The sequence below is a fragment of the Fusarium solani genome (assembly GCF_023522795.1).
Source record: "Fusarium solani strain SB1 chromosome Unknown bctg00000006, whole genome shotgun sequence".
In the NCBI taxonomy this organism is placed as follows: Eukaryota; Fungi; Ascomycota; class Sordariomycetes; order Hypocreales; family Nectriaceae; genus Fusarium; species Fusarium solani.
The window spans coordinates 2,482,336-2,505,130 of record NW_027072151.1 but is presented as its reverse complement, the minus strand read 5'-3'; the positions used below and the strand labels follow the sequence as shown (position 1 = coordinate 2,505,130).

General features: G+C 52.6%; 6 protein-coding genes across 6 annotated transcripts; 3 read left to right on the top strand and 3 right to left on the bottom strand.

Annotated features, from left to right (window-relative positions):
- Positions 1 to 487: 487 nt before the first annotated feature.
- Positions 488 to 1,577, bottom strand: MRS44_010485 (uncharacterized protein; the record flags this gene model as incomplete). Its single annotated transcript, XM_046284580.2, has 2 exons — positions 488 to 904; positions 957 to 1,577. The coding sequence occupies 2 exons, from the start codon at positions 1,575 to 1,577 to the stop codon at positions 488 to 490; spliced, it is 1,038 nt and encodes a 345-aa protein (XP_046128485.2).
- Positions 1,578 to 8,741: 7,164 nt separating this feature from the next.
- On the top strand, positions 8,742 to 9,367 carry MRS44_010484 (uncharacterized protein; the record flags this gene model as incomplete). The annotated part of the gene is made up of 2 exons (XM_046274125.2): positions 8,742 to 9,002; positions 9,071 to 9,367. 2 exons carry the CDS (start codon positions 8,742 to 8,744, stop codon positions 9,365 to 9,367), a joined length of 558 nt encoding a protein of 185 aa, XP_046128486.1.
- Positions 9,368 to 11,684: 2,317 nt separating this feature from the next.
- MRS44_010483 (uncharacterized protein) lies at positions 11,685 to 12,047 on the top strand (the record flags this gene model as incomplete). Its single annotated transcript, XM_065620135.1, has 2 exons — positions 11,685 to 11,781; positions 11,839 to 12,047. 2 exons carry the CDS (start codon positions 11,685 to 11,687, stop codon positions 12,045 to 12,047), a joined length of 306 nt encoding a protein of 101 aa, XP_065476324.1.
- A 910-nt stretch (positions 12,048 to 12,957) lies between these two features.
- On the top strand, positions 12,958 to 13,803 carry MRS44_010482 (uncharacterized protein; the record flags this gene model as incomplete). The annotated part of the gene is made up of 1 exon (XM_046284582.2): positions 12,958 to 13,803. The coding sequence occupies one exon, from the start codon at positions 12,958 to 12,960 to the stop codon at positions 13,801 to 13,803; it is 846 nt and encodes a 281-aa protein (XP_046128488.1).
- A 264-nt stretch (positions 13,804 to 14,067) lies between these two features.
- On the bottom strand, positions 14,068 to 17,506 carry MRS44_010481 (uncharacterized protein; the record flags this gene model as incomplete). Its single annotated transcript, XM_046278836.2, has 6 exons — positions 14,068 to 14,301; positions 14,357 to 15,561; positions 15,614 to 15,824; positions 15,871 to 17,197; positions 17,265 to 17,346; positions 17,473 to 17,506. The coding sequence occupies 6 exons, from the start codon at positions 17,504 to 17,506 to the stop codon at positions 14,068 to 14,070; spliced, it is 3,093 nt and encodes a 1,030-aa protein (XP_046128489.2).
- A 3,305-nt stretch (positions 17,507 to 20,811) lies between these two features.
- MRS44_010480 (uncharacterized protein) lies at positions 20,812 to 22,630 on the bottom strand (the record flags this gene model as incomplete). The annotated part of the gene is made up of 2 exons (XM_046284583.2): positions 20,812 to 21,306; positions 21,356 to 22,630. The coding sequence occupies 2 exons, from the start codon at positions 22,628 to 22,630 to the stop codon at positions 20,812 to 20,814; spliced, it is 1,770 nt and encodes a 589-aa protein (XP_046128491.2).
- Between the last annotated feature and the right edge of the window lie 165 nt (positions 22,631 to 22,795).

The window sequence follows — 22,795 nt, the reverse complement described above, 5'->3', positions numbered from 1 at the left end:
GGAGATCTCAGCCAAAGTGAGTCTCCCGTTTACTCGTTTAACGTCTTAGGTCAGCTAACCCATCAGACTCAGAATACCTCTCAACAAGCCTGTTCGGGTTCAAGTACATCACTGTGCCACTCTCACAGGGGCATTGTCGGCTCCGTATCTGTCGTTGCCATCAGTATCATTAGCTTCTACATCTATCAAATAACTAGAAGCCAGTACCAGGTGTGACAAGTATATATCTCAACCCATATAGTACAGTATCTGAACCGTATACTTTAGAAGTTGAGACCGGAAATGTTGCAAATTTTCTTCTTCTTGATACACGTAAGATGTTTGAGAGAGTAGGTGCAACAGAGAAGCATATCCGACATTTCAAGGTTTATTTCCCAAATTGGTAGCTAATAAGAACACCTTTTCAGCATTCAGTCCTCTACAATTACAAACTGAGGTTCTTTTTCTGATATTGAGGCAACGATCCGGCTTCTCATACCTGACATATTCATTTCATAGGACTGAGAAAGAAGTGGTCGTTGGTCATGGCCGTAGCCCGAAACTTCATCCCAACCTCGATCGTCCCCTCGGTCCTCGGTGCGCAGAGCATTCCGAAGCTCGGCTTGAACTTGAGCCCCGGGTCGATTCTTCGATACTTCATCAGCTGGTTCCAGGGCTGTCGTGGGTGCTTCTCAGCTGTGTCTGGGTCGACGTTGGGCACATGACATCGTAGGCAGCGGCATACGACGTCCATATCAAGAGGCTTTTGGTCCTCGTTGATCCGTAGTGATTTCCAGCCGTCTTCGTTCCATGGGATGCTGCCACGAATGATGATGTTGGGACGGAACCGTTCAATGTCAATCTTGTCCTCTCCCGCTTGTGTCAGTCGCTCGTTGAGCTCAGTGATGCTCGCCATTGAGCCAACCTGTGTATATCAATGAGCAATGTTACGTTGCCACAACGCCAAATCAACTCACCAGCACAGGCATCATGTCAGCAAATTTGATGGCCTCAGTGCGTCCCAAACGATGAGGCGCTCCACAACCGCGCAGCACACGAGGTGTCGGTCCCTTATACACTAGACGAACGTCCATCTTGAGGAATTCCGATATCTGCTGGGTAAGACTTGCGGGATATTCCCAAGCGTCTGTCTTCTCGCCCCAAATCTCGGCCTTACTCAGCTCAGCGTTGCTTTCCAGCCATTCAGTAGTCGGATGCGCCGGTATCTCAATCTTGTAATCACGAAGAGTAATAGTAAGCACGTCTGTATCAGAGTTCCATGCCGTGCGGATGAGGGTCATGTCTGAGTTCTGCCGAATGGTAATGAATTCATGGTTCACAGCTGACATGAACATCCAGTTGCGATCCAGGTCCAGACCGGTGCGCAAGAGCTTGGCAGACTTTACTTCGAAGCCGCGGCATGATTTAACCGGATACACACGAAGGCTGATAATCTCATCAGGGTCGGGCAGCGGCAACGAGTTTGATGCAGATTGGCGGCGGAAGACAATGAGGATGAGGAGAGGCAGAGTGACTGAAGTCACAATGAATAGAATGAACGCCAACGAAGGGCTCTCTGTAAGATTCAGGAGTTCCATGGCAATCTCACCAAATGTGATGACAAATTGTACCGGTTGTTGTAAGAAGAGAGAGTTGACGTTGAACGGGATGGCGAAGCGGCGAGTTTAAAGCTCCGCAAGCGCCGAGCTACGGTGGAGACTTGACCGTCATTCTCAGGGCGCAGAGTGACATTGGCCATTCACTTTGAACATAAGGCATATCATGCATGAAGTATACAAGCCAGCTCTGCAAATATGTGAAGGGGCCAAGTAAGCCCAATTGCAGACATCAGACTAACTTGACAACCAGCAACTTCACCACCCGCATCATCACTCCGTTCAGGGCCCTTCAGATCAACTCGAGCACAACAACTTACATGTCACCATCTTATTCATCCCGAGACCATCTTAGGCAAATCAGGCATCCCTACGATAATTATTAGTCCACAATTACCTGTAGGCTCTTGCTTGATCCTCCATAACTAACGGGTACACCCGAACAGGGCCAGCCAGTCGACCGATTGCCAAGACCTAACGTTCTAACCGAGGGATCCGACGCCGGTGCTCTATCTCTGAGGAGTTACATAAGTAAAACCTCACGTAAGAGTGCAATGATGGCCGCGTCCAGTGGGGCCATCCAAGATACTGAGCCAGCGTCGTTTACATATCGAACCACCTCAGATGCTAAAGGGGGAAACTTAAGTCCCGTATAAGATTCCGAGATGAAATAAGAGCCGCAGTGCGGAGGTCAATTCATATACTGCCTTCGTGGACTTCAGACTTGATACAACCTCATAGAACTTCAACAGACTAAAAGTCTCGGATTATTAAACATAGTAGCTTATACATTAACTTCTCGTCTGATAGAGGTAGAGTCGACGTATCTAGGGTCCACGGAACGATAACAGAGAACTTTGCTTTTAATGAATTATCAACCATCCATACGAACCAATTTGGCATGGCATTATAGTAAAATACCATGGATTAAATTAAAGTGACAGGTCGGGATCCATACCTTCTAATAGAGAACACCAAAGACATCACTCGAAGAGCAAATAGTTGAATGTCACTGGAGGCCTCAGATCCATACCGACCAGATGCCTAGATACGAGGTACTCAAACTCAAACGATAAATCCAAAGTGATCGCAATTTATTAGGATTCACCAAATACTCCAGTCGGTCGGGTGTCGTACCAGGCAACACGGTCCGAGACATATTGGTGCAGGCTGAAACATCTTCAGCATTCTTAGCGACGTCGTCAGCCAAGGGAGAACTGACTTACCGGCAGAAGCCATGACGTGGCACGCCAGTTCCCCTTGCATTAAGACCATAGATCGTCTATCTCGATCGCAATGCAGTATTGCTCCCTCGGGTCATCCCAAGAACTTGGAATCGCTGACGCCATGGGGCTTGTCTCGCCTCACTTTTGTTCCCTCCGTTCTTACACATGATGAGATATGCGGGAAGCTCTGGCCTAGTTAATAAATTACATTAGGTCTATTATTAGTCCCGTGGTCTATGTAAATGCGCCGAGATAGTACATTTCAAGGATTTCTAGACACCGTGCAGGTGGTCTAATAGTTACTTGATAGATCAACTTGAACATTGATATGAGTGTTTGGAAAACTTGGTGGTTAAATCTAGAATAAAGGATAGGAATGAAACTGTTGATAGAATTAGAATAATTCATTCCTGGTCTTTTCTTAAGACGCTTTGCTATCATTGATCTGATATTTCCTCTTCGTCGAGGACCGAGTGATCTCAACTCGCCAATGACAAGCAAGCACACTCTCACTCGCCAACAGATTTTTTTGAGACTCTCAAGGCCTATATAGAAGCAATACTCTCAGCTAGTTGAAGTAATAAAGCAGATATCTTCACTCATTCCGAAGGCGTTTCATGTTGCAAACCATTGACACACTTGTGACCTCAAAATTGATCAGTCATCATGACCACCAGGACTTCGATTCCATTGTCAATGTGCTAAGCGTTAGGGCCGTTGCCATCTGCTACGGGCCTGTGTAACAGGCCGAGGAGACTAAGGCCGCATTCGGGGTCGCCGCTCACCGACCTCATGGTTGGACAAAGGGCCAACTGTCTCCAAGGCAACAAGACCGTTGGCAACGTCGCACAAGTTGTCCAGGCACGCGGGGCAGAGACACCAGAATAGCAACATGACTTAAATGAATTATATAGAATTTACAGAAATACGACAAGAGGTATTCTGCAATTACACAGTTTTAGATCTATTTTATCTGCCATTATACCCATTATTAGACTTCATTAACTACCTTCATGGGAAGATATGCCAATGCCTTGATGTTGGTGTCTCGTTTTCCTTGACCCGGGTGCCGGGCTGTTGACGGTTTCGCTCGTCGGTGAGTTGCAACGGGATTGAGTTGGTTGTCTTTAACCTCAAATTTGAGTGCGGATTGGCTGGAGGTGAAAGCCCGAGCGATAAGATAGAGATAAGCAACGGCGGGGCACAACTCGACAAGCCATGGAGCCTTGTGTGCTGCCTCGTCATGCAAAAGAACAGGTTGCGAAAGTTGTCAAGCTAACGGGACACGGCCGTTGTCGGAAGGTCGAGTCATATCGGCATGACGCATGTTTGTCTCCCAAACGTCAAAAGCTGAACCTGGATCCATCCAAAGGGAGGCTCATCATGAGACTAATCTCCAAGGACAAAGCAAACAAGCAACTGACATCATCTCTCCCTCCCGCTCCCGGATTGTGGCGCGCGGGGTGGCTCGCCTTCTGTGACGGAGTTCCGAGACCACCCCAGCCTCAGCCCAAGGGTGGCTCCGCGTGGGCTGAGCTCGGACTTGCGAACGAGAAGCGCGTTTTTCTTTTTTCTCCGCCAGGTGAGACAGGCCAGTCGAATCGGCGTGAGGAGCGCCGTAGCCGACGAGACACGCCATAGGCCGTCCGTCGGAAATGGCGGTGTGGCGATGAAGAAAGATGGCACGCGGTGTGTATCAAATCATGGCTCGTCTCATGTCTGGGGGGAGGGAGGGCACAACTCAACTCGACTCGTGAGTGATGAGGTTTTTCTCTTTCAACACTGTGACTGGACTGGTTGATGTGTGCGTGCGCTCTTGTGCATGGTCTGTTCAATGCAGAGATCACGGATGAAGGATGAGGTCTTGATGCTGTGACTGGTTGCGCCATGATGCAGCTGGTGATGGTGGTGAGGAGGCTTGGAGGCTTTTCCCCCTCATCGAGTGTTCTCTCATGGAGTGATCTCTCTCGCACAGTCTCTCCATCTTGCTCAACATCTTTCGTGGGGTCGAGCCGGCCGTTCACTCAATCCAGTGGGAGCACCTGTCAGTCACCTTGAGTTGTTCAATGCCGAGACCATGTTCGACAACGTCCGAGCAATGCCTGAGACTATGCAGGGATCGTTCTGCAGGGCGCCCAAACGGGACACAATCTTTGTCTCTCTGTGTCTTCAGGGTAGACAGGATTGCTTCGTCGGTCAGCGCCCGTGTCCGGGCTGTCGCAGACTTTGAGCCTGGCAGGTTTGACTTTTGTGGACAATCCAGTGCAGAGTTGCACCATCCGAGCTCTAGATTCTCCCAGGCTTTGCGCTAGGTGAACTGAAGCACAAAGCATGACCATTTCGGGTGGTAGTCCCGAGATCTGGAGAGTTGAGGGACGAACAGTTCTCGTAGGGACCACACATTTGACGGATCGGCGTGGGCGAAGCCCTCCCCTTCCAGCCCTCCAACCCTCCCTTCCCTTCTCTCCCCAACCCCTTGGCCCGGACGACGAGGAACAAAGCACTAGGTTTAAACCTCCGCTAGCAGGCTCACAGCCTACCCAAAATAGATAGTGCCATCGGCCAACCCCTCCCCGCATGATGCTCTGGCAAATGACACACAGCGTCCGGGCATGCTCGTGGCGTGGTGGACGGGACAAGGAGGGAAGCCTGACGAGGCGCTTGGACGGGGAGGCCACGATCAAATCATCAAAGACCAGTCCAGTGGCAGGGCATGATGGATCAGTGGTGATCTAACCGAGATCGATTGGATGTGTGCGCCAGAGGAGGCGGTGGTTGGTGGCCAGCGAGCAGCACCAGAACTGCCAGAGAACAACCCGACGGCATTCGAGAGGGTGTGGTGCGTGCAGCTGCGGCGGCGGGCATGAGAACCCGTTTGGCAAGGCGGCAAGGCGGCAAGGCGACCTCTCTGGCGTTCTCTGGCCCTTTGTTTACTTTGCCGCCGTCGTCACTCCTTATCGCAAACGCCTGGCTTTGATCTGATCGTCGACAGCGAGCGATAATCGTTGGCGACGGGACATGTCCCAGCGCACGCACAATCTTACCTGTCCTGCATTGGCGATGCACCCGCTGCACCCTCTAGGGTTGATCTTGACACAGTGAGTGCCCATACGCGGCATACAACACTGTACCTAGACGCCCGCGCTGCGGCCGCTGTGGCCGAAGGAGTTCCTGCGTGAAGGTTGCGTGGAGCGTGGGCCCTCCAGGGCGCCAATCCAGGGCACACAAGAGAGAGCGTCCCATCAGAATCCCCTGCTCGGGCAGGGCGAGTTTACAGGGTGCGGGTGCGGGTTGCACGCAGAACCTGCAGGCGTGGGTTGGGTATGGGATGAGACGATCCGTTTCTGGCGGACAGCAGGCCAGCTCAGGTACCGCAGGCGATGGCTAGATCCCATCCCTGGCCTTGCCTGGGTTACCCGTGATGGTTGTCAACTCTGAGAGGCTGGTGGTTGCTGTTGTTAAAGAAAGAAAGAAAGGTCTGGGCTTTGCTTTGTCCTGCCACTCAATCTGGCATCATAGCGCTACCCTACACTACAGTACACGGACAGTTCGGCAAACAACATCACACGGCACTTCCAGAAGCCCCAGAGATCAGAAAGCGACAGTTCATCTCGCTCTCTCTCGATTTGCCTCTCGTGGCGATGGCTTGCGACGTCCCAGAATGGTCCGACTTTTTGGGGGGCACAATCAACGGCATCCCATTCGGTGGCTGTCCAGGGCACAGGGTCGCGATCTGCAGAGCGTCTCCCGACATGTCCACAATGACAGAATGGCACAGTGCGAGAGTGTCCAGGACCTTCATCTCTTCCCTGTCAGCCCGCCACGTTTCCAATGGACCCATGTCCAGACGCCGATTGACACAACTTTGGGCCTCGTTCGCCCGCCGCTCATTCACTTGGACAAGAACCTGGAAGGGTCTCGAGGCCGCCAGTCACGGCCGGTGCCAGCCCTCCATCAGGTGGCCCAGAAGCCGGGAATTGCTCCACGGGCTGCCCACAGTGTAGGTCATGCACCGTGCTGTCCATGGCTAGTGCTCACTGCCTCAGTTGGAGCGAGCACACACAGACACACCAAGCATCCCACCGCAGCCCACTCACCATCCATCACACATGGGCTGCATCACCCCAAACCTGGCAGCCCAGCAGGGTTCACCATGTCCGTCGCTGGAGCTCAGACCGCGATCGAACGCGAATGGATGTTTCCTTGCTTGCTCGGGGCTGGGCTGTGGGCGTCGGCACTGCAGCTCGCCTTACCTCGCTCACGGCCTCACCTCGCGCTCTGCACGATGCCGCTGGATTGGCAGCGGCAACGATAGCGGGATGATACACTCGACCTCCATCTAGATCGCATTGGATATGTGTGCCGTGGTAATCAAAGATTGCGGGGCACCAGAGGTCAGAAGTCGCAGACGAGAAACGCAGTCCCGTTCCTCTGCCTCACGCGCACTCGCAGTGGATAATAACAATTTCAGAAAATCAACAAACAAACCGTCGAGCAATCCAATCAAGGCCCGCGACGGGAGCGCTGCACCAGGGGAAAGCGCCTAATTACACGGCTTCGAGGGCCCTGAAAGCGCTCTCAGAAAGGGGCTTGCTGCACTAGCACAGGGGAATTAGAGGGGAGCCGGGAGAGCACGCGGCCAAGACGGTGCCTGAGGATGGAATTCTCTAGACGGCTTGCCATCTCTCACCTGACGAACGATGCGAACCCCTGGAAGCCTGCCTGGCAGCCCTGTTGTCGGATGGGATGTTCCAACCATGGCAATTTTGGGGACGGGAGGATTGCGGATGGGCTCCAGGTCGTCAACAGAGGCGCACGCTTGCACGGTCTAACAACTTGGGGGAACAAAGCTGAGAACCAGCGCCCATTCAGAGCCCATTCAGAGAGGCACCCAGCCCAGGAGAGAACCCACTGGAGTGTGCTGGGGGCACGCTTCGGCCAAGCTGGGTGCGGTCAAGTGACAAAAGACTGGAATGGGGAACCCCGAGACGGCCGCGTCGACCTGGCACTGGGCGTGCCGGAGTTGGAGGGCATGGCCTGGCACCAGGTCGGGTAGCCGCTGGGTTTCGGATACCGCACGTTGTGCATGCCAGCCCCGCGAAGACCAGGTATCGTCAACAATGGCTGCTAGCAGAGGATGGAGCTGACTAGCCCTTGGACGCACCAGCGACACCGTTCAGAGGTTTCGACTCGTCACTGTGCCGCCTTCAGCAACCCTCCCGGCAGGGACAAGGGTGGCCTGTTAGCATGCCACCAAGATTACACTGTGGCACATGCTAGTCCCAGAGAGAGTTAGCTCCCTGTACGTCAACCCAATCATAACAAGGTGGCAAAGCAGGCGGGGCGGGCGTTTGCGGGCAGTGATTCGCTAAATTTGGGGCCCACCCTCATCTCCCTGCCCGGCAAGCGGTTCGGGTGGGTCCTAAGTGTGGGTTTTAGTGGGATACTCTGTGGATCCCCTTGTCTAAACGTCCCCAACCAACAAAACCCGCCGCCCGCCGTCCCCGGTGCGTCCTGCGTCCTCCTACACTCAGCACCTTCTTATCAAAGCCAGCCATCACCTCGCACCCTCACCCCTCGTACCTTCCTCGCCTCGCTTCGCTTCGCTCTACTTCCCACAATTCTCCCCCATCCTCCAAAAACATACTTCACCCAACAATCTTGCTTCTCTTTGCATCTTGATCCAAAAAGACGATATTCCCATTCCCCTTTGTGACGCCTCGCACTTTATCTGTCCATCACCAACGACGATAACGACGACTTGCTCAAGCACATACTTGTTGTCTGTGTTTATACCTCGACTCAATTAATCCCGCACCAACTCCGAATTCCCCTCCACGTCTCCAACTTGGCGCAGTCACATCTCACCCGGACGTCTTGACTTGGATTTCAACAACAATCACGCGACAACAGAATCATAATGTCTGCATACTACCACTACAACGCTCACCCCGCGCACCCTGCTCCCGTGTCGCACAACCACCATGGCGGCCGAAATCGCAGAGCTCCCCGCCTGTCCGTCTCCCAGAATGCGCAGCGCCAGTTCCGAGGTGTCCGCAGCATGAAGGAGCTCAACGAGTCGGCATCACTGTCTGCCTTCCGCAACAAGTTTGAGACAAGTCGATCCTTTGACCTCGAAGACGACATGGAGTTCTGCCCCGGTCTGTTGACCGAGAGCGACGTGAGTTACCCTGGCGCGGCGCAATTCGCACGCGCATTCGCATTCGCATTCTTACTCACGCTTGGCAGTTGGTCTCCATCTCCAGCTCATCTGAGCGATCCTCACTAGCCAGCAACTCTCCCGACTCTTCTCCCACGCAACACGTCAACACTGTTGCTCCCGGCTTCTCACTCAACTCAACCTCCCCCGCCTTCATCCCTCCTAGCTTCCACACCCAACAGTCCAGCCTCAAGCTCCACCAACCCTCGGCCACCCGTGGCCGCAATGCCATCCCCATCATCAACCCAGCTACCGGCATCACCATGTCGAGCCCTCCCCAATCCGTGTCACCCGGCCGGATGCAACAGCCGCTCCGCGGATGGTAAATGGTTCCGGACCACCCTGCATCACTGCAGGGTTGGCCCGTGTGTCGCCTCTCCGGAGGTGCATCTTGAACTGTAAACTATGTCCATTCGTTCTTGGCAACTGTTCATCTTGGCGGGCACACCGAACGGCCGGGGCTTGATTTTTGGCATCATCTTCTCTTACGGGCTGGGTTCCTCGAGGCTCTGGATCTCCGCTTGACGCGGTGGTCCTCGCTGTTGGCTCCAACACTACGACAACCACGACTACCACATCCATCACTCACATTTCTACCTCACCTGTACAAACATCCTTAATCAACATACCCCCCTTGTTTCAACCGACAAGTTTCAATGAGGATACAACTGGCGCGGCATGAGAAAGATCGATACCATTTTCGGCTTGGGTCACTTCTGTTTTTTGCAACAAATCAAATACCTAGGGTTTGGGTGTCCGCCTCGCAAGCTGAGGCTGTCTGACACGAACGGGGCGTTTTTTTAATCCGCGGAGTTTGCATTTCAAGACGACATTGCATCGGTGTTTGACGGCACGCGGACGGGATTCTGATTTCGGCATGGGCAACTGTTTTGCTTTTACACAAAAGGGACGCAGGGTTGGCGTCCCTATACTAACCAAAATGTCTTCTCCTCATCGCGGTCATGGGTTCATGAAGTCATCAAGAAGAAAAAGAACAACATAGAAGGAGTGCTTTTCACGAGCGGGGTCTTTACGGGTGTTTTGATCGGTCGCATCTGGGAAATATCTTTTGGGCGGGGTGGTCAGGATCGGATTGAGACGAACGGTGTCGGTGCTTTGCAACAACTACTACTACAACAACAACGCCATCCCTTTGAAGGGGGATGGAAAATCTGGGAAACCATCGGGGAGTTGGTCGAATTTTCGGTTTGATCCCGCTGCTGCAAATGAACGGGAAAAAGGTCCATTTCTGCCCATTTTCATCCTTCTTTGTACCATTCTGGGACAGCCTATATATTTGTCCTCTTTTTCTGTTTCTGTTTTCTTACTTGATATTGGTCGGGCTTCTTGAGCGGAATGGACGTGGGCTCATCTTGCTTTGGGGGACGGAGTGCTTGGGAGCGTTGCTTGGCTTGCTTGCTTGGTCTGTCTCGTCTCATCCAGGGAAGACGGCTTTTTCTTTACTTGTTACATGTTTGTCTCGCCTTCGCAAGCATCTGGAGTGTTGGGTGGTGGGAAATGACATGATCAGAATCAGTTAAGTTTAGTTGCTGGGATGGTTTTTGGGATTACGGAGGCCCTCGTGCCTGGTTTTGCACTGCAGCGGTAGACTGCAATGTGTGGCTATTGTTAACTGGGTATTGGCGCTGTCTGGTTGCGACGACGCGGCTTCAGAGCTGCGAGACGAGAATACACGATTGTTCAAACATTTAATGTCTTGGTATTTGCTGTGAATTTGACTATGACTGAACTGTGACTTGGCCACCGTCACTGTCACTGACTTGTATATGCGTCTTGGTGTTGCATGTGTTGGGGGTTGTGAAAATGAAAGACATGTGAAGGTGAAGAGTATTATCAGATCTTCTCTAAAGGAAACCACAAAGGTATGTACAATAATACAACAATAATAATACAACAATGAATAAAATAAGTACATTTTACTTTTATTAGAATATCTCTTCATTGTTTTATCACCATCTTCATGAGCTCTAAGAGGAGCATGAGCTAAAACTTGCCCCCTTTGGTGTCTCGTGGAGCACGAGGTTTGACATCAGCAGTCAAGCAATTGATCAGGCCATTACGGAGTGATGGATTAACAATTGATCTGGTCAATGGCTTTCACAATTCAACAAGGAATTGGACTCTGGAAAGATACTCCTTGCCTGGCTTTGGAACAATTGCTTGCTCAAACATGTTCATCCCCCACATGTCAAAAACCAAGCTTTCCATCATCGCGATCATCGTAGAAAACACCCTCAATTAGCGCCGGCGCTCAACAAAAAAAAAGAACTCACTGAATCGAAGCTTCCATTATCCTCGGCAACAATTACGATCGATCTGTCCCCGATTGGCCCGAGCTAACTCCATGGGAATGAGGGAAACATGAAGAGTGACGATGGTGGTGACGTCACGGACGTGTCAAGTCCCCTCTCTCCACCGAAGACGTAAAGAATGCGCCCGGAGAAAGAGGTATTAAGCTTGGATGGCTGCCGCCTCGTTGCTGCAGATGATGATTCCTTCTCTTCTTCTTCATATTCATTGTTAATTGCACCTTAATTCGCCCTTTCGGAGATAATCCCGACGTACAACACACGCGACGTACATACAATCAACTTGGACAAGATGATGTCAGCGAGATCCATCATGACATTGCGCTCGGCGCACGCCAGCAGGGTCGTCCTAGGACGAGGCTTCTTCATCTCTACCTCTTCACGATTCGGACTCAAGGAGTCATCGACGCGTACGTTTTCCTATACCTGACAAAAAATGCGCCGCTGACAATTCGACCCCAAAGCAGACACAGACTTTGACAAGCACAAGCAAGACTCCCTCGCAAAGCAAAAGAAGGGAACAGGCCACTGGAAGCCCGAGCTCGCGTCCGACAGCGAAGAGGCCATCAAGGCAGACCGGTCGGCTAACGAGCCTGCCAAGGATTTGCAGGAGAGGACCAAGAGGGCTGCTGAGGAGACGTCCAAGGCTGGTACGAGCATGAGGGATAACATGTGAAGTATGGAGTTTATTAGGAAGGCTACCAAGGTTGTTCATAGATTGGAGTTGGAGGTTGTAATAGCATCAGTCTGAAAATCGCGATCCATCTTTGATCGAGTTACTGTCATCACGCGTGTCTTGTCGTTTTGGTCGTTGAGGGACTGTTGATGCATACATTTATTGAGCATTGGAGGGAACAGCCATGTTGGTTTGCCTTTAATAACGCCAGATTGCCATTCTTTGTGGCGTGACATGGTATTTCATTTGCATGGCAAGCTCAATTGCGCCGTGTTTCTCACATCCTCACTAACTTTGGGTGCTTGCTTGTATACACGATGCCAACCACCACCGTTATTCGCCGGGTCAAATAATGACAGACTACAGCATCGCTCTCGATTAATATAACACAGATAAAGAGAGCGGATATTGGCAAGAGAAACTGGCCATTTAACGCGCCATTGAGGCTGCCTTTTTGTAAATTCTCCTCGGGATCGGTTGGTGCCTATACCTAAGAACTCTCTTGGGACAGAGTGGATGGTGTATCGCAGAGTCGAATCCTTCACAACCCCATCGTCCCGATGTCAAGATATAGTCTCTCAAACTCATAAATTAGTTAAACTGGCATCAAAAGTATCCCCTAACTATGTATGATTAATTAATCTCCTCGCAAACAAGACATTTCACCCAAAAATCTCGTCATGACCTTCTCCTCCAGGGTAAGACAACGCCAATGCAACCCTCCCGCTTTTATCGATAAGCAACCCCTCACTAGCTCGAACCTCGATCTCAATTTATCTCCTCGCCGGTCTCGGTGGTAGCCTCCGAGGAATCCGTCCCAACCTCCGCCTCTGCGCTTCTTCTCCTCCTCTCGGGGCTTCTCCAGCCCTCTCCTCCTCCTTAGGACAACAACTCCTCGGTCGTAGTCGCCATGTCGACTCCTCACCCGTCCTTCCAGTCCGCCCTCCTCGCCGGCGCGCTCGCCGGCACCACTGTCGACTTGTCCCTCTTCCCTCTCGATACCCTCAAGACTCGTCTACAGTCTTCGGCCGGCTTCTTCCCCTCGGGCGGTTTCCATGGTATCTACCGCGGTATCGGATCTGCCATTGTCGGATCTGCCCCTGGGGCTGCTTTCTTCTTCTGCACCTATGAGGGTGTCAAGGGTCTGCTCGCGAGGAAGGGTGATGATACTCCCGTGTCGAGGTGGAGGGATCCCCTCATCCATATGGCCGCTGCTAGCGCTGGAGAGATAGCTGCTTGTGCCGTGCGAGTTCCGACAGAGGTCGTCAAGCAACGTGCCCAGGCCGGTCATCACGGCGGTTCCTCAGGCGCAGCTATCCGCGCTATTCTCTCCAAATACTCGACCCACGGCTTCGTCTCCATGTGGCGCGAGCTATACCGTGGCTGGGGAATCACCGTATTCCGCGAGGTGCCATTCACCGTGATTCAGTTCCCCCTGTGGGAGGCCATGAAGGCCTGGGGTCGCCGCCGTCGTGGTGGCCGTGAGGTTACTGGAGCTGAGAGTGCCCTCTACGGTAGTATGGCGGGCGGATTTTCCGCAGCACTTACGACACCACTCGATGTGCTCAAGACAAGAGTTATGTTGTCCAAGGAGAGAGTTTCAGTCGCAGAGGTCTTTGGCCGCATGGCGCGAGAGGAGGGTATCCGGCCATTCTTTGCCGGTATTGCTCCTCGCGTGACATGGATCTCAATTGGAGGCGCCATCTTCCTGGGGAGCTACCAATGGGCCATCAACACCATGTCTGGTCTGGCATGAAACTAGGTCATGTTCAAATCTCGTTTAGACCTATACCTGTATGATATGACGCATCAAGCAAGGAGTCAAGAGAAGGGCTGCATGGTATAAAATGGGGAATAGATGCTTGTTTTCGCGCTAATGCTATCTACTACGCCGCTGGGGCATCTGACCTCTGTATATAAATGTATATACGATAAATCAACTCGCTGGGGATATATCAAAACGGGCTCGAGGGCCGACCACTCCTCTGTTCAACACACGGCAACCAATGAGTTGTGCTGATCAGGTAGCTGGAGTCTGCGGCTGAGCTGGTGCCTGTGCCTGGGCATTGTTCTCTGTCTCTTCCGTAGTCGAGCTTTCCTGAGTTTCCTCAGGCTCAGCCGGTTTCGGTTCTGGAGGGGGAGGGAAAGGTCGAATCTCCTTCTTGCCATTGGACTTGTAGTAGAGGACGATGTCGTTACCTCCTTTCCAGAGATGCGTTCTGAGGGTGGCCAGAGTCGTAACGGGAGATAGAAGCTGAACAATGTTAGCATCAACTCCGTCACTAAGAGTCAAAACAAGCTTGACTTACCTGATCGTTGCAGTACAGCTCCAAGTACTCCTCTGGCTTGAGCGTCTCCTCCTCACCCTCCTCCAGTGGAGGCTCAACCCTCTCGGCAATGTATGCGAGAATCTTCCTGACCCGGAGCATGCGATTTGCGTTTAGTCTGTTGTTACCGTCCGTGGCAGTAATGGCAACCAGACTGTCGTCCATCGGATGCAGAACGAACGATACCTTGACCGGTTCCTTGATGGGCACCTGGTTGTGTAGGAGCACCTCACCGAGCCACATGGGTGCCTTCTGCTCAATAAGGTCTGCGTCCTTGCCAATATCTTCCACTGTGCCCTGGTAGAGGTTCGCGCTACCGCCCGACGTCTCCTCCTGAATCACCACCTTGGTTCCCGGAGGAAGCTTCAACACGGGTGTATCGTTAGGCAGGCTAGGTGTCACGCTCGTCTCGACTACCTTTTCAGGAGTTTCGGCCAGTTGCCGGTCGTACCCTTGCCGGATTTTCTGAATTACGCCGAGGAAGCTGTCGTCAACCTCCTTTTCCTTCTCATGAACCGAAGAGGACTCGGATTCCTCTGCTTTCTCCTCCACAATCGCCGGCTTCTCCTGTGTCGCCTGCGACGCCGAACGCGCGAGCTTCTTGGTGCCAAACGACATCCTAAACTTTTTCTTACCGAAAGGCGTGCTTGGGGATTTTGTACTGTCGGCCCTCTCTTTGTCACCGTCCATAGACTTCTTCGAATCCGCATTGTCCTTATCCTTGTCCTGCCCCGGGACCGACACCAGACTTGCCGCCTTAACAGCCGATTCGAGCATTTGCAAAGGGCTTGTGAAATAGTCTTCCTTCTCTGTTGATGGTCGACTGACGTGTGATGCTCTCTTCTCTATAGGACTCATGGGGCTTGAAGCAGCGTCCTCAGGGACACCGGGCAAGCTGTTAGGGCCCGACATGATGCTGGGGCCCGGTGTTGCCAGACCAATACCGAAGCCGGGAGTGTTTGGGTACAGGTTCGGCTTGGGCGTCACTTGATCGGCATTGTCCCAGTCTGGTACTGCTGGCTTCGGCAAGGATATTGATAGCGGTGCAGCATCAGGGGCAGAAGCAGCCGCTGCCTGTCTCGCCTCGACACCTTCGTTGATGGTTTGACGGTATGCCTCGTCTCGCCTGATTTCTTCGTCGATGAGGTCGGCAAAGAGATATCGAAGGATCCATTTTCCGAGGCTTACTGCGCGAGGGTCAGTCTTGTCTAGTTGCCAAATTTGTGCAATAATACTTACTTCTCTGGTCCTCTCGAAACTCGCTCGTGTCTGGTAGCTCGAGCTCGTCGGCATATACTTCAGCATCGAAGCAGTTGAATGGCTCTAGCACTACAGTCAGATTGCCTGAACTGAGATCGATTGAGCACCACGGTGCTACAGCCTCCACAGTGTTGACGACGTGTTCTACATCTTCCAAATGCTGTTTTCCAAAACTTTGAATAGGTTTGCACTACAGCAGTTAGCAAAAATCACTAGTAAAGAGTTGTATAGCAAACCTTGATAAGATCCCACAGAAGAACGTCTCCGGCAGTATCCAATGTCAGAACTCGTCTCCTATCGTTGAGCAATCTATGCTTAAGCAGACCAAACTGACCCTCGATGGTCTCTTCGGGCTGGTCATGTATAGGCTTGACTTCAGGCTCTGGTTGGTCTAGAACAACCTCTGACCCCTTGCGTGCAGTGTTCTCCGTGATAGTGTTGGAATCGGGGTCTGGAGCGCTACGCGAAGGCATTGTGGCCGCTGCTGAGATGCGCAGGATGGAATCGGCAGGGATCTCCTTCTTTGACGTCCCATTAACAGTTGGAGGAGAGGCTTCACGTGGCCTGCTCGAGGCATTGGACGTGGCCCTATGATGTCGGAATGACTCTGGAAGCTGGATGTTGACACTGGTATCAATATCCTCCCATCTGTTGATCGAGGACCTGTTTGTCGCAGTCCAGATATGACCTCCGGCGGCAACAACTTTGCCCACGCCAATATGATCCTGTGCCACAGCAAGACTGAGACCGTCGTCCATATCCTCGAGACTACCCCGGACATCGGTCTTGGCCACAAGGCCTGAACGATCGGAACTGTAGAAAACGCCTAGTCTAGGATCGTCTGAGAAAAGCGACCAAACACTTTCGTCGTGCATGGTAAAGGTGTACATGCATCGACCATTCTTGACACTCCACAACTTGATCGTCTTGTCGGCACTAGCACTTAGAATCGTATCGCCAGCGTCGTCAATAAGAATGGCGCGGATGTTGTCGACATGGCCAACGAGTTTGGAGACCTTTGAACCTGTTCGGGGATCGTACAGACGTATAGTCTTCTCGGGACCGCCACTAGCCATAATGTTCCGGCCAACTCGAAGAGCATATACCGAGCCCTTCTCGGCAATTTCCTCACCTTTGACGTCGATCTCGAGCGTCTTGCCTGCGCCATTGAGATCCCATAGACAAATCTTGCGATCAAGGCCACCGGAAGCGATCCAGTTCAAGCCCATATCCTGGGGCGGGGTTGTCACACATTTGACGTAGTCGGCATGCTCGCCTATCGTGACAGCGCGCGTATTATCCTCCTCCGAGTAGGGTCGCCAGATCTTGACAGTAAGGTCGGAAGAGCCAGAGACGAGCGCGGTATTATTATGGGCGAGGGCAATATCGTTGACCCAGTGCATATGGGCGTGTGTTTGGGCGCGGAACTTGGTCGTGTGCTTGGGCTTTTTGTCGTCCTTCTTTTCGTCCGAGGCGGGGGTCGAGTCGACGACATCGCTGCGGCCTTTGAGGTCGAGGTTCAGATCCCAAGCGCATACAATGCCGTCTCGGCCACCCGAGTAACTGAGCGGAACATGATATTAGTTCCAGGTCTAGAGGTGGCTGGGGGGATTGCGAGGAGAGAGCTCACAGAATGGCGTTGTCAGTGTCGACCGCGAGGCCATTGACACCAAGTCGATGGCCGCCAGCGGAGGCTTTGGCGTTCTCGAGCACTGCAGCGCATGTTAGGACTCAGAACCAGCTCATCTAGCGCATCCGTCGGTTTGAAGCCGATTCCAGAACCTTGTCTCGGCGAGCGGGGTCACTGGAAGCTGAGAGACGCTGGGAGGAGCTCTCACCATAGCTGATTCTCTGGCGAGCCTTCTTAGCCATGGCGTCACTGGAGAGACCAGACGGTCAAGCATGCGCCGGGGGGCGGAAGAAGGTAACACAAGCGGCGGGAGGGCGCAGTAAGAGGCGAACACGGGACGGGGTGGTAATCGTATTATGAATTTTCGAGCGCGCGGTGGGAAGATGGTGATGATTGCGGGATGTGGAAGCTCGAAAGTGGAGGAACCGAAGACATGGCTGGGCTGGGCGCAATCCAATGTGGATGGTGGATGGCTAGCTCCAAGTGCCTGCCCAGGTGGCACCTGCCTCCGCGGGCCTGCAGGCGGTGGGCAGGAACATCCCAGGATGTTTTAGTACCTCTACCTGGGCTACTGGCCTGGAGGGAAGCAGAAAGTGGGCAAAATCTGCCTATATTCAGGCCCTTGACAGGGCTGTTGGGCCGTCGAACCGCCTGCCCTCACCTCCAGTTGGCAGCCGACCCTCCATGGTTGCTAATTAGGGCAGGTAAGACCTCGTGAGTCTGGGGGAAGGAATCCATTGATCCAGGATGGGGACCTGGAACCTGGACAGCTCTGGATGCAACGCAACATTGGATGGATGGCCAGCCTTGGACCCCTTGAACCCCTGTCGCTCACTCGCTAGAATCAAACTCCGAGGTCCAGGTCCGGGTCCAGTCAGCTCCAGGGCGGGGATGGATCATGCCGGAGTTTGCTTCTGCCCCCCCGCCAGCTCGCCAACGGCCGGCGGGGCCTAGCGCGGCCTTAAGGTGCGTCCTTCGTCCATCACCTGTCTCTCATTTGGCGGGCTGGATTTTTCATCCCAAGTCCACTCCCGTTCTAGAAGAAGTGGACGAACCCGACGACATGGGGCACGAGGGCTTGATTGCTTGCAGCGTCATCTCACGGGATGTTTCACAGACAAGTTCCCTGTTGCTGCAGATTGCCGGCACTAGCAGGAGGAGAGTCTGTGTAGAGCTTGTACTTGCTGCGGGTTACCGGCGGAGGTTGATATCGAGGTGGGCATCAACTATATCAATTCGGCTGAGTGAGAGTGGTCAACTCAATTCTATACACAAAGTGCCAAATATGTGCTCTAGGAACTGCCATTATGCTGTCCTGGTATCGTCCTGTCTCGAGACTCTCGAGGCTTCCTGTTCTACCCATTACCTAATCGACCGGATCCCTCTCAACTATCCGAAAGTCCGTCTGCCTTTTGTTCTCCGTCTTGATCTCCGTTTACCGGCGGACACTCATCTCCCGTATCGCGTGCTCACTGGCAGACGCAGCATCCAACGCCGCACCACCTGGTCGACTTCCAGCGCCCGGTCTTACCCTCGCACTGAGCGCAATCGTCCTCGACCTTGGTGATGTCTTCACGTCTGCCGGGGCAGTCGTCTTTGTAGCATCGCGTGTTGCCACGCAGGACGCGGTGGCCACAGCGGTGCTCGATTATAACCTTGGTGCACATTGAGGTGGTAACTCTTTGCACCTGAAGTTTGTCTATGGTTGTGTGAGTCAGATCGACAGCCAAGATAGGGAGAGACATACAAATTATTTCAGCTCAATGCTGAAGATGAATAGATTACGTATGTGCCAAGCGGTGATGTGAATCGCTTCAAAGTCTTGATGCAGATGATGAGTAGGTTGTATGCCAAGTCCAACAATTCATGATCGGCTGCTGCGCTTTTGTGTAGGGTCCAGGCGCGAGAGAAAGACAACTGGTACAAGTCCAATATGATGACTTGAATGTGAGGTGATGGATGGAAAGATGGTGGTTCAGATGGCTTCCGTCAGCTCAGCCTGATTCTTTCCAAGGCACGCATAATCAATATGTAAAATCGAACGGGGAAAACGGGGGGAACGGCCGGCAGTTATGTGTGCTGCAAGCCATGCGACACCTCGTAACAGCCTCCCCTCACCAGAGCTATTGAGCCTCAGCTATTGACCCCCCCGGGAAGGGACAAAAAAAAGTGACGTGGACTCGGGCTCAAGGAGCGAGCTTGAAGCCCGTGACGCGGCCCGGACCAATAAGTGAATCTCGCTGTGGTGGTGGCCTCGTGCCCGATGACTTTGGCGTTTGCCGAGCCCTCCGGTTGGATACGAGCAGCCCGTTGTTCGCCTTCTTTGACTTTTCCGTCTTGGCCAAGGGAAGTTTACGAGATTGTTGACCTTGTTAATGGGTTGATCTGGTGCTACGTTTGAAAAGTCACGCCAATGGCAAATGAAAGCTCGTTGTTTTCCATTAAACATATGCTATTTAAGTTGCTGCAAGATTGAGTTCTTCATGAGGTACGGAGTACCTACTCTGCATAAACCACTGCCCATCCCCAATGCCATGTCTTGGCGCTACTCACCATCTGCAAAACGCCATTATCCTGAACTTGGCCATCAAGTATATCCTCTTTGCTGAACGGAACCAAGAGCGGGGTTGCGTCTGCACTGCATCACACCACCGGCAATCTATATCGAGTCGCGTCTTAATCTCTTGACTGCCATTGCACTTCAATTGCTGGCAGCACCGTATGACACGCCTGACCTTGGAATGGCCACAGATGTAGGTATCGACGAGTCGGATGCACATGGTGATGCTACCGGCTTTGGCACGATTACAAAGTGAATAAGCTTTGGACAAGAGGCATAATATATAATTCTTTCACAAGAGGGGTATGAGATCTGAACTGGGTCAATGTTCTGAGAAAGTACGTGATATTGAATCAGGTTAAAACAAAAGGCTTGACAATCTCATGAAAGAACAGGACAAAGAGATCCCAGGTCATGGAATAAGGGTATTATTTCGCGTGGCCATCTAAACAAAGCGCCGCCTTGCTAACCTTGTTAGATGTTTTGCCTCTGGTCTGGCTGCCTTGCATCAGTTGGGTTGGCTTCAAGGAAAATAATGAATTTGGAACTAAGCTTCTATGTAACTAGAAAATGACTGCTTTAAAGAATGCGAGTCTTAGACGTGGTCTACTTGCTGACGCCATGATGGTCTGCAGAAGTTGCCTACACAACCATGACTCTACCCTCTCTTGTATCTCAATCCTCTAGGCATTGAGTGTATTTGGATGCGAGCATGTCCCACCAATCATGAAACTAGCTGCTGTAGTCAATTGCGCAAAGCACGTCCTGATCATCCCTGAACAAATGCAGACAAGGCCTGGGGTCTGAAAGTGGGCAAAGCACAGCATAGACACAAGACATGATCAAGAGCAACGAAACATCATCGCTATGATGCGGCCGAATCTAGGTAGGTACAATCATTACATTTTGCATACCCTAACGCCGTGCTAAGAGTCTTCCAACCGGCCTACTCTAACATCTTCCGACTTTTATAGCTGTACCCGCATTCTACCTGGTAAACTTGCCGCCTCGGCCCTGTCGAGGCTGGCTGCCGTACGCCCTGCGACCCTGGTTCTTCTTGTCCCTGCTCATGCTGGCACCAAGTGTGATCTCCACTCGGGGAGGCACCGAGAAGCCAAAGCTCTTGGCCACCTTGGTCAAGTCCAGCTTGTTGATGTCAAAGACGCTGCGCAGCGAGTGCGAGGCGTATGCGTGCAGGTAGCTGCGGTAACCGTCCTTGGCGCTCTTGTTCAGGTAGTAGTTCTGGCTGATGAGCTTCTCAAGCTGAGACTGCACGTTTTGGATCTTCTTGGGGAAGTCAAACTCGACGACGGGGACGCGAGCCGCCTTGAGGTGGGAGAGGAAGCCGACTTCGCTGGGCTGGAGGAACATGAGGGATCGGCCCTTGGAGTTGCTGCCTCGAGCGGTACGACCGACACGGTGGATGTAGTCGCGAGGGTCATCCGGAGGGTCGAACTGGACGATCCAGTCAACGGCGGGAATCTGTCGCGGGTTAGTAAACTGTCGAGAATATTTATCCAGCAATACTTACATCGAGGCCACGGGCGGCAACATCGGTGCAGATCAAAGTACCCTGCTTCGCGTTGCAGAACTCGAAGAAGGTGTTGGTTCGCTTCTGCTGCTTCTGCTTGCCGTGGAGGTCGAGGACGGGAAGATCGATGTAGTTGAGCAACTCAGCGTGGTACTTGACACACGCGCAACTGCTGAAGAAGACAATGACCTTCTTCTTAATGTTGCGCTTCAAGAACGAAAACAGAAGAAGGAATCGCCTGTCGGCTTCGCAGATAACGTAGCCCTGCTCGAGACCCTCGACTGTGCTGAACTGCTTCTCCTCGTCCACGTTGATGTACAGAGGGCCGGGGCGCAGCGAGATGCGCGCCAAGTCCTCGACCTTGGTAGTCTGAGTGGCAGAGAAGAGCATGGTCTGTCGGTCCTCCTTGGGAAGGATCTTGATGATCTGTCGCATTTCATCCTCGAAACCGATCTCGAGAATTCGATCCGCCTCATCAATGACAAGAGACTTGAGGTTCTTGAAGACGAAGGGGGTATTTTGCAAGTGATCGAGTAGTCGTCCAGGAGTAGCGATGATGAGGTTGACACCCTTGGAAAGCTTCTCAGCCTCGGCGCGACGGTTTGCGCCTCCAATAACGATGCCGTATGTTTGCGAGTGGTGGGCCATGAGCTCGCGGGCAACACCAAAGATCTGGAGCGCCAGCTCACGAGTGGGAGAGACGACAATGACACCGGTTCCGTTGCGGGGCTTGAATCGGAGAGCGCTCAGCATCTCAACGACAGGGATCAAGAAAGCCAGAGTCTTTCCAGAACCAGTCTTGGCGGCTCCGAGGACGTCGCGACCAGCCAACGAAGGAGGAATACCTCTCCTCTGAATCTCCGTCATCTTGGTGAAGCCCATCTCCTTGATCGCCTTCATGGTCTTGTCGGAAAGTTTCAGCTCCTCGAACGATTGAGCTTCGGCACCGGCGACGGGAGGTAATGTGAGCTGTCCACCGTCGGGGAGATCTGTGTTGTCCTCCTTGCCATCATCCTCCTCTTCCTCGTCCTCATCTCCCGACTTGGAGTCATCCTCCTCCTCGTCGGCCTCATCGCTCTCTTCGTTGTCCTCTACCTCGTCCTCATCTTCCTCATCGTTGGAAGACTCGATCTCGGGTTCTTGGCGGGGCTCAGGTTCGGCGCGCTTGACTTTCTTTGACTTTTGAGGAACACTGGGGGCAGACTTCTTTCCATTGGTCGCCTTGACACCATTGGCGTCCTTGAACTTGCGCTTCTTGCTTCCAGTGAAATCCATCTTGGTTGCGCGTGCGGTGGTGATTTGCAGCTACTCTCCTCTCGCGGCTCTGTTGGAAATATTTTCTTATCGCAAAAAAAGTCCTGGATAACGCATACAAGTTTTTCCGTTCCTCTGCCATTAGGGCGGAAGGAGCGAATAAGGTTACAACAATTCCCCTTCTGC